General features: G+C 51.5%; 1 protein-coding gene across 3 annotated transcripts; it reads right to left on the reverse strand.

Annotated features, from left to right (window-relative positions):
• Window positions 1-4995: 4995 nt before the first annotated feature.
• On the reverse strand, window positions 4996-8437 carry LOC142831978 (asialoglycoprotein receptor 1-like). Of its 3 annotated transcripts, none has more exons than XM_075942397.1 (9): window positions 8263-8437; window positions 7764-7852; window positions 6691-6865; window positions 6490-6585; window positions 6329-6400; window positions 5937-6023; window positions 5694-5845; window positions 5513-5619; window positions 4996-5402 (listed from the first exon to the last, which is right to left on the reverse strand). In XM_075942397.1, exons 2-9 carry the CDS (start codon window positions 7785-7787, stop codon window positions 5246-5248), a joined length of 870 nt encoding a protein of 289 aa, XP_075798512.1. In that variant the 5' UTR covers window positions 7788-7852; window positions 8263-8437; the 3' UTR covers window positions 4996-5245. The 3 variants fall into 3 exon arrangements, with proteins under 3 accessions (XP_075798512.1, XP_075798513.1, XP_075798514.1); XM_075942398.1 differs by having other exon boundaries at window positions 6691-6807; window positions 8263-8435; XM_075942399.1 differs by lacking the exon at window positions 6691-6865 and having other exon boundaries at window positions 8263-8435.
• Window positions 8438-8834: the final 397 nt, after the last annotated feature.

An 8834-nucleotide genomic window follows, 5' to 3' on the forward strand; every position in this document is an offset into this window, starting at 1 on the left:
TGTCTCTCAGTCTCTGACAGGAAGCTCTCCGTTATCCTCCAGGTTGGTCTAGGGCCCTGGCTGTAATCAATACTTAACCTTTGCTCGCCCTCTCCTCCAGCCCCCACGCCTCTCAGCACCTACGCGTTTCTTGCCCTTCTTCCCACCGTTGCTATGGCAACCACCATGACAAGATCCGTGGCTCCAGTTTATTTCTATTCTATCAGGTGACCCAGGCAGACCCTTCTTAGTCATTTATGAGGAAGGCGTGAGAGAGAGAGAGAGACAGACAGACAGACAGACAGGAGAGAGGATAGCTAAGCTCTCAAGCTCTGGAGTGCACTAAGGATGTAACATGGAGAGTGAAGATGCCAAGGCCACCACAGATTTTTGAAAATGAGGCAGATGACCTACAAAAGGCGGTGTGAATACACGGAGACCCTGCAGGGGACCAGCGGAGCCCCAGGCCCTGGTCTGACAGAAGGCCAGCCTGCCCCCTGCCTGGAGGACCATCCTGCTCCCTTCTCTGCTCAGGCATTGCCACTGAATTCTCTTCCCCACCAGCACACCCTGCAACCAGCTCCCTGGCTTCAGCTCTGTTGTCTGTTCTGCATCCCCGCCTCATCCGCCCGTTCCTGCACCGATGCCAAGTGCGTTCTGATTACACCGCTTGACAATAGATTTTAAGTTCTGGGAAGATGAGTTTCCTGTTGTTTTTTACACTTTCCTGCCATCTAGTTCAAACATGTTCATCCTTCCAGATAAATTTAGACTTGTTTTGTCAATTTGTTTTTAAAGGCAAAAGCATGGCTCGTGGATTTTGACTTGGTCTCAACGTCATCTGTTAAAGGCAGGAAGAGCAACCTCTGGGCAATCCTAAGGATTCCACTCAAAAATCAACTGCTATACCCAAGTACGTTTATGATCTCCGTAGGCTTTGGCAGATTTGGGGATGTTTTGCACGTGTCTAAAGGTCACTCTTCCATGTCTTCTGTTTGAGTTGCTGTTCTGTTCTCTGTCGCTCTTAGTGGAGATTTAGTATGTGGACCAAGCAGACACCTCTGGGGCCTCCCCTCATCCGCCTGAGCCACTGATTTCTGCCAGCGGTGGACAGCCTCAGCTAAGCTAAGCGGCTTGTTGCACTGACAATGTCCCACTACAAGCTTGAGTTTCACATTCTGCTCCAGCACTTTCTCTAGGGCCATATGGAGCCATTTCAGCCAGCACAAGGACGATGCAGAGCTACCTTGAGCTAACAGCTGTGGGGAGCAGCTGTGGAGAGCATCTGTGGAGAGCAGCTGTGGGGAGCATCTGTGGAGAGCAGCTGTGGGGAGCAGCTGTGGAGAGCAGCTGTGGAAAGCAGCTGTGGAGAGCAGTTGTGGGGAGCAGCTGTGGAGAGCAGCTGTGGAGAGCAGTTGTGGGGAGCAGCTGTGGGGAGCAGCTGTGGAGAGCAGTTGTGGGGAGCAGCTGTGGAGAGCAGCTGTGGAGAGCATCTGTGGGGAGCAGCTGTGGAGAGCATCTGTGGAGAGCAGCTGTGGAGAGCAGCTGTGGAGAGCAGGGACTGGTGGATAAATCCTCCAGTCATCCCTGCCTTAGGTCAGTTATACTGTATGATCAGAAGGTGCTCAAGGTTTGCCTCAGTTGCTCAACACAGGCAGCAACTGGGTGATGGCCACTTTCACTGTCCTCCTTCCCAGCCCACAGGCTTCTTCAGCTCCTAAGAAACCACCTCCCTCAACTCCTTACCTCGGGCCCTACTCTTAGGAGACACTCAAACAGAGACAGACCCCTCTGGATTCTGACTCCTAATGTTTCCCTCTTGCCAAGGAATCATCATACCAGCCTGCGTTCAGCGGCCATGCAGAGGCGGCTCAGCCTGACTCAGAGCAGGGAGCTCCGTGATGCTCCAGGGAAGGAAGAGTTGGAGACAAAGGGACCACAGAGACGACAGACAGCAATGGCTATGTTGTGCCCAGAGAACCAGAGGTGGGGACATCAAAACCCAGATGAATATGGTTTCCTCTCCTTGCCACTCCTGCGCCACACGCTGGCAACACACACACACTCACACACACACACTCACACACACACACTCACACACACACACTCACACACACACACACACACACTCACACACACACACATGCCCTGCTCTATGACGCAGCTAGCTACCGCTGCATGCTTCGTCCTCTGGCGTTCTCCAGCGTCTTACCGTTTTAAACACTGCTGAAAGGTTCGTAGTACGCACACAGCTCTACAGCCCTCCTCAGTTTGCCTGACCCCAAGTCTAAGCCAGTGCCCCCCATACTTGCCAATGTTACATTCGAAACCACAGTTGGTTTCGGGTACTGAAGAGAATGCAGTGTCTGGGGAGAGTTTGGGCACTCAGGAGAGCTTTCTGAATGAGAAGCTCTGTGGAGCAGAGCAGAGTACAAAGCCGTTAGCGTCAGCTGCAGAAAGGCACTGAACTTCAGAAGGATCAGCTTAGGATTCTTCTACCTTACAGTGAAAACACGGCCTGCGTGTGGCAGATCCATACTCTGGATTTTGAATTTAGACCTTTTCCTGGGCAAGCAATATGCCATGCGATCCCTGTTCTAGTTGGAGTCCCTGTTGCTGTGATAAAATGCTGACCAAAAGCAGCTTGAGGAACAAAGGGTAGACTCGGCTTACAGCCGAGTGACAGAGTCACGGCACACAGTCAGCCACACTGTCAGAAGGAGAGACAGCCCATGTCCTCTGTACCACGCATGATGGTCAGTAGATCGGGTGTACTATAAACACATGTGCCAACTGGGGAGACTGCAGAGTCAGTACAGACCACACCACAGAAGCTTTAGGACCTGCGTTGATCCCAGCACCCATGGAAAAATAATGATAACCCAGGCATAGCATTATTTGACAATAAACCCAGCAGTAGGAAGACAGAGACTGGGATGTTGTAGGAGACTTCTTGCTCATTCCTAGCTACATAAACCCAAAATAATCGCACAGAAACTGTATAAATTAAAACACTGCTCGGTCTAGACTTGTTGGTCAGCCAGTCTAGCCAGATCTGTGAGATCCAGGTTCAGTGAGGGACCCTGCCTCAAAAATAACAAGGTAGGGGCTGGAGAGATGGCTCAGAGGTTAAGAGCACTGCCTGATCTTCCAAAGGTCCTGAGTGCAATTCCAAGCACCCACATGGTGGCTCACAACCATCTGTAATGGGGTCTGGTGCCCTCTTATGGTCTGCAGTCATACATACAGGCAGAACACTTTATACATAATAAATAATTTTTAAAAAATAACAAGGTAAAGAGCGATTGAGAAGGACACTCAACATCAGCCTACGGTCTCCAGGAATAACAATACATGTGCACACAAGCAAAATGCACTCACAGTTCATAACAGATTTATCAGATGAGATCATCCATTGATAAATCATAAAGTATCTGCATATTTCTACCACAGGATTTTCCATCGCCGCTGTTTAGAGGTTTTCCTTTCTGTCTTTATGGCTATGTAGATGGATTCACACTCTAGGATTATTTTTCAGTTTGCATATTTTACATAAGATATTTTTTTATAATTTTTTTGATTTTCAAGACAGGTTTTCTCTGTGAAATAGTCCTGGATGTCCTGGAACTCACTCTGTAAACCAGGCTGGCCTCAGACTCACAAAGATCTACCTGCCTCTGCCTCCTGAGTGCTGGGATTAAAGGTGTTCACCTCTGCGGCCTGGCAAAACAAATCTTAAAAAATGAGTTTTAAGAATTTATGTTCTTAAAGGCCAGGCAGGGCAGGTAGATCTCTGTGAGTTCAACTAGCCTGGTCCACAGAGCAAGTTCCAAGACAGCCAGAGCTACATAGAGAAACCCTGTCTCAAAAAAAATAAAACTTTTATTTTTAACATGTGAACTGTGTGTATATCTGTGTGGGTGTATGTCATGTGTGTGGGTGTATGTCATGTGTGTGTGGGTGCCTACAAAAACCAGAGGTGTCAGATCTCCTGGAACTGGAGTTACAGGCTGTTGTGGTTGCCGGGAATCCAATTTAGGACCTCTGGAAGAGCGATATACTTTCTTAACTGATCTCTCTAGCCCTTTTCAACATGATCCACATACAGCAACTATTACTTCAAATTTGCATCATATACTCAAGACAACTTCCTAGCACAGGCCCGCAGGCAGCTCCGGCAGGGAGGCAGGAGGAAGGAGGCAGCCTGCTGGCCGCTGTGAACATGGGAAGAGTTCCTCAGATAGAAGTGACAAGTGTTTACTACAGCATCTTCTCACATTTCTCTGCTGAGATTTCCTCTTGCGATTTTGTAGTTCTTTGTAGTCTGGATATTAATTGCTCGTTATAAATGCTGCAACTAGTTCATCCAAATCTGTTGCTTGCTTCTAATTTTAGCCATGAGATTTGCCAATCTTTTCTGCAGAGGAAAAATATTATTTTCCTGCATTGCGTATGAAAAAAGAACACATACATGCTTCATCATTTATAAAGACATGTGTAGATACATTATGTATATATACATATATGTGTGTGCATATGTATATGTGTGCATACATATATGTGCATGTATATAAGTCATTTCTTGTATTTTGGCATTACAGGCAAACATCTTGCCAGTCTTATTAATAATTCCAAGTCTGTCATGTGTCTGTAGTGATTGTCCCCACTCGCTCCGTGGTTGTTGATCACACTATTATTAACGCTTTGCCCTCATGTGTTTGTGACCCCAACTTGCGTGTTCACCACGCTTATTTGGTCTTCGACTTTTGTTGTGATGAACACGACAGGCCAGCGTACTTCGTTCCAAGTCTCTGTCACATTCAGTGCTGGGGGCTGCAGTTCTCTAGAGAGCCTGCCAGATCAATCCTGTTTCCCCAAGCAGGCACACCTGTACATAGCAAAGCCAGGCTGCTAACAGGCAGGGCAGGCCAAAGCCTGCTGTTTCCCCAGCACCGCTGCCGGCCCGAGGCCTTCCCCAAGCTAGCCAGCCCCAGTGACCAGACAGATCGTGGGCAGTTAGCATAGTTCTCTCCTTTTTACTCTAAAAAGAAAGTTGACAACAGTAAGCTGCACACTGCCCAGTGTCCCAGGTCCCCATGACCCCACCCCACCAGGTCATGCCACACCCCTCCAACACCATTCTTCACCCTTCCCTGAAACCCTAGATGAGAATCCCTGAGGCTGTGGAGACCCCCAGCTAGGCTCTCCCAATCCCAGACCTCGGCAGCTTGAGGCACTGGAGAAATAAGTTAAGGGGAGGGAGCTCCTAGCCGGTCTTGTTCAGCTCTGTTTCACAGGCCCAACGGTAGGGCCTTCTGCAGACGTCATCATTCCAGCGGCCATCGCTGGTGAGGTGGGCACAGTCCTCACCTCCTCCAAGCCCATGCCCGTACCAGTCATCCGGCTGCCCTGGTCTCCAGTTCCTACAGACAAAAGACAAATCAGACTCTCAGCCATGTTCCGAGAAGAGCTCCAGCCTTAGAGACACAGGCTGGGAAGGCAGGGTGCTCCCACCCAGAAGGCAGACACTCACTTGAAGTTCGTCTCATAGTCGGTCCCATCCACCCATTGCCAGGGCCCGCTCTGGTCGGTTAGGCCAATCCAAGTGTTTACAGGGCCCATGTGGTGCTGGACAAATTTCTGAGGAAAGAAACAGAGCCGGTGGCCTCTTCCTTCCACCATCTGGCATCCCAGAAGAACCCACTGTGACCCACCTGCTTGTCCCAGGAGGTCACCACCACCAGGTGGGCATTCTCCAGCTGGCAGTACTTATCTGCCTCAGCCCAGGGCCTGGCGGAGCTGGAGAACCAGTAGCAGTTGCCTTCGTACTCCACCCAGTTGATGGGGCAGCAATTTCTGCCAGAGCCTGAGGGGGTGGGGAGGGCGGTAAAGGGCTCAGATGCTACCGTGGATGGGGGGGTGGGCAAGAAAGTGGGGCTGGTAACCGGGCCCCTCACCGTTGCCCTGAAGGGCCGCCATCTGACAACTCAGGCTGCGCAGGTCAGACACTAACTGCTTCACGTGCAACAGCAAGCTGGAATGATCTGGGGAAGCAGAGGACAGAAGGAGGGGGCACAACCAATCAGCACAGACCCTCTGGCCATGGCTTTGATCTGGGCAGAAAGACCCTTCCCTCCCCCATCACCTCTCCCCCTCATCCTAACCTCTCCCCTCCCTCTCTTTCACCCTTCCCTCCCCCTCACCTCTCCCCCTCATCCTAACCTCTCCCCTCCCTCTCTTTCACCCTTCCCTCCCCCTCACCTCTCCCCCTCATCCTAACCTCTCCCCCCTCTCACTCTCACCCCCTCCCTCTCTCTCACCCTCACTTCCCCTTCCCTCCCCCCCCCACCTTCACTCAGGTCCTGCTGCTGTTTCTCCAGCTGTGACTCCAGTTGCTTCATCTTTCTTCCCACACTAACTCCTAGAGGAGAAACTTGTTGAGTGTTCTGATAGCAGCACCATCCCTCAGCCCCACCCCAGGCCCCAGGCCCCAGAACCCGCCTCCCTCACCCTGGGTGCCTAGGACCTTGACCTGGTCCTCAGTGCTCACAGTGAAGTTGCTGAAATTCTGCTTTAGAGCCAGGAGTTCGCCCCGGAGTTGGGAGTCTAGGCAAGAGAGGATGCGAGTATGAAAAAAAAAATAAGTTGTCTGTGCCCACCCACCACTGCCTACAAGTTGCCCCCTTTCTCTGTCCAGCCCTGGCCACCCACTTTGGGATGCGATCACACAGACAACCACCAGCAACGGGAGGCTGAGGCCCAAGGAGAGCAGGAGGAGGCGGGATCCAGAGCAGAGACGGTGCAGGAGCGGCGGAGTGGGAGGCGGCCCTGAAAGAGGAGTCAGGAATTCACCAGCCCAGGCCAACCCCGTGTAGATCCCGTGGTCCTAGGAAGAGCGCACACTAAGCTCTCCAATAAACTAAGAGAAACCATATATATTAAGAAATGTGGGTAGTGGGTAACTCTGCAGGACCAGAAGCAACTAAGATGGGGAAGAAAAGGGGTTATCTCGGAAGTGCAAAGCTTTGACCTGCCCTAGCGTTGCCGAGGTCCTGAATCTCTGCTGCCACCTCGTGGCACGATAGTGTCATTACAGACAATGAACTGCTGCTGCACCTGGGGAGTCTCTGCTCCACCAAAGTGTGGAAAAGGTGGGTTTCTCCCTCTCTCGGTGAATCCTGTGCAGTTTTGGCTGCATGCGGGGAGAGATGAGTCTCTCCCGCGAAGGGAGAAAATGACACTTAGCCTTGTAAGTTGGAGTGTGGAGTCTTCTCCCCTTCCCTTTCCCAGGGCTCCTTCCTGCATAGAAGCACACTGCCCAGCTGGGATACCTCAAGAGTTCTGACCTTGTTCTGCTAACACACAACAGTCCTGAGCAGAGGACGAAGAAGTGGGGAGAAGGGTTTGTTTTAAATGCAGAGACCCTCAACCTAGCCCCTAGGCCAAGCTGGTCCTGGCCACCCAACCACCACATACATGCCGTCAAAACTGAAGAGGACAAGGGACCTAGCTTCAGAAGGGACTGACAACAAACCCATATTCCCAGCCTTCATTCAGTAGAATTCACCCACTGCCTGGGCTCTTGAGAAGTACGAGACCTGGAGGGGAAGCTTGGGCAACTGCGATGGAGAAGGACTCCAACCCTGTGCCCTGTACCCTGCTCCCCAGTCACTCCCCCAGTGACTCAGCCACTATTTTCTGAGTGCATGGGCCAGAGCTAGGGGTCACCAGGGAAAGCAGGAGGGACAGAGCCATGGACGCTCTTAGGTGGGGAGCATCCTCACCTCTCCGGAGTTGGTGATGGTCATTCTCCTCGTTGTCCAGGTGCTGGAGATCTTGGTAATCCTTTGTCATCTTAGCACTAGAGTGGAACCTAGGACAGCCAGGATTAGAGCCCAGGCTGGGGCTAATAGGCCCGGAGCTGGAAGAAGCCCAGTCTCGTCTACATCTGACTGGGTGTCCTCCAGGAGAACAGCACCTTCCGTCTTCCCACCATCTGCTCCCAAGCCTGACATCCAAAAATCTACCCTCTAGCTGGGCATGGTGGTATATGCTTTAATCCCAGCGCTTGGGAAGTGTACTCGGGTGGATCTCTGAGTTCAAGGCCAGCCTGGTATACACGGCTAGTTTCAGGCCAGCCAAGCTACATCCTAAGAAAAATCTATGCCCGCCTATTGACACACACATACACACACACACACACACACACACACACACACACAGAGGACCCCTCCACTCTCTCACTTGCCCGCCTCCCGCATTTTCTCACTCCGCTTTACTTACTGAAGTTCCGTTTCTCAACACCACTCAGAACTCAAGTTAAGGAGGGGGCTGAAGCCTGAGAACCAGGTGGACAGCCCTGAACAATGGGACAGGAGGGGACAGGGTCCATCCAAGGGTCCTGTGTGTCCAGCTGTCTGTGTGTCTGAGCACGCTGAACCTGGCATCACCAATGCCAGGACTTTGGACCTTAAACAGAGGTGGAAATAGATTAGGAACTGGGGAGGTGTTTGGGTGGAAGGAAGGCCTAGGTAACCTCTGTTCTGTTTTTCAGAGAAGGGGAGTCTCCTGACCGCCCCCCTCACACACACACAGAAAAACACGCAGGTGCACTTGTTATGGCCCACCTCAATACTCTACATTTTTATGGGAGACAGGACTAAAAAGGCCAGGGAGGCCTTTGTTGTTTCCTCTCAGGGCCCTCCCCCTTTCAGTTCTGAATTTCCCAGAATCGTCCCTATCTCCAAATATCTCTGGCCAGGATCAGAGCCACCAACTGATCCCCTGCTCTTGCCCAATCCTGCCCTGTGACCTTGGCATTATAATTGCAGTCTGTAGATTCTTGGGGGCTCGGC

Source organism: Microtus pennsylvanicus, chromosome 11 (assembly GCF_037038515.1).
Source record: "Microtus pennsylvanicus isolate mMicPen1 chromosome 11, mMicPen1.hap1, whole genome shotgun sequence".
Lineage (NCBI taxonomy): Eukaryota > Metazoa > Chordata > Mammalia > Rodentia > Cricetidae > Microtus > Microtus pennsylvanicus.

What these genes read in the sequence shown, in the direction of transcription:
- LOC142831978 (XM_075942397.1), bottom strand. Translation starts at nt 7,787, where the DNA reads ATGACCATCACCAACTCCGGAGAG. An exon ending in CAAGGTCCTAGGCACCCAGG is followed by an intron (nt 6,401 to 6,489) that starts GTGAGGGAGGCG and finishes TTTCTCCTCTAG; the next exon opens with GAGTTAGTGTGGGAAGAAAG. An exon ending in GACTATGAGACGAACTTCAA is followed by an intron (nt 5,403 to 5,512) that starts GTGAGTGTCTGC and finishes TTTTGTCTGTAG; the next exon opens with GAACTGGAGACCAGGGCAGC.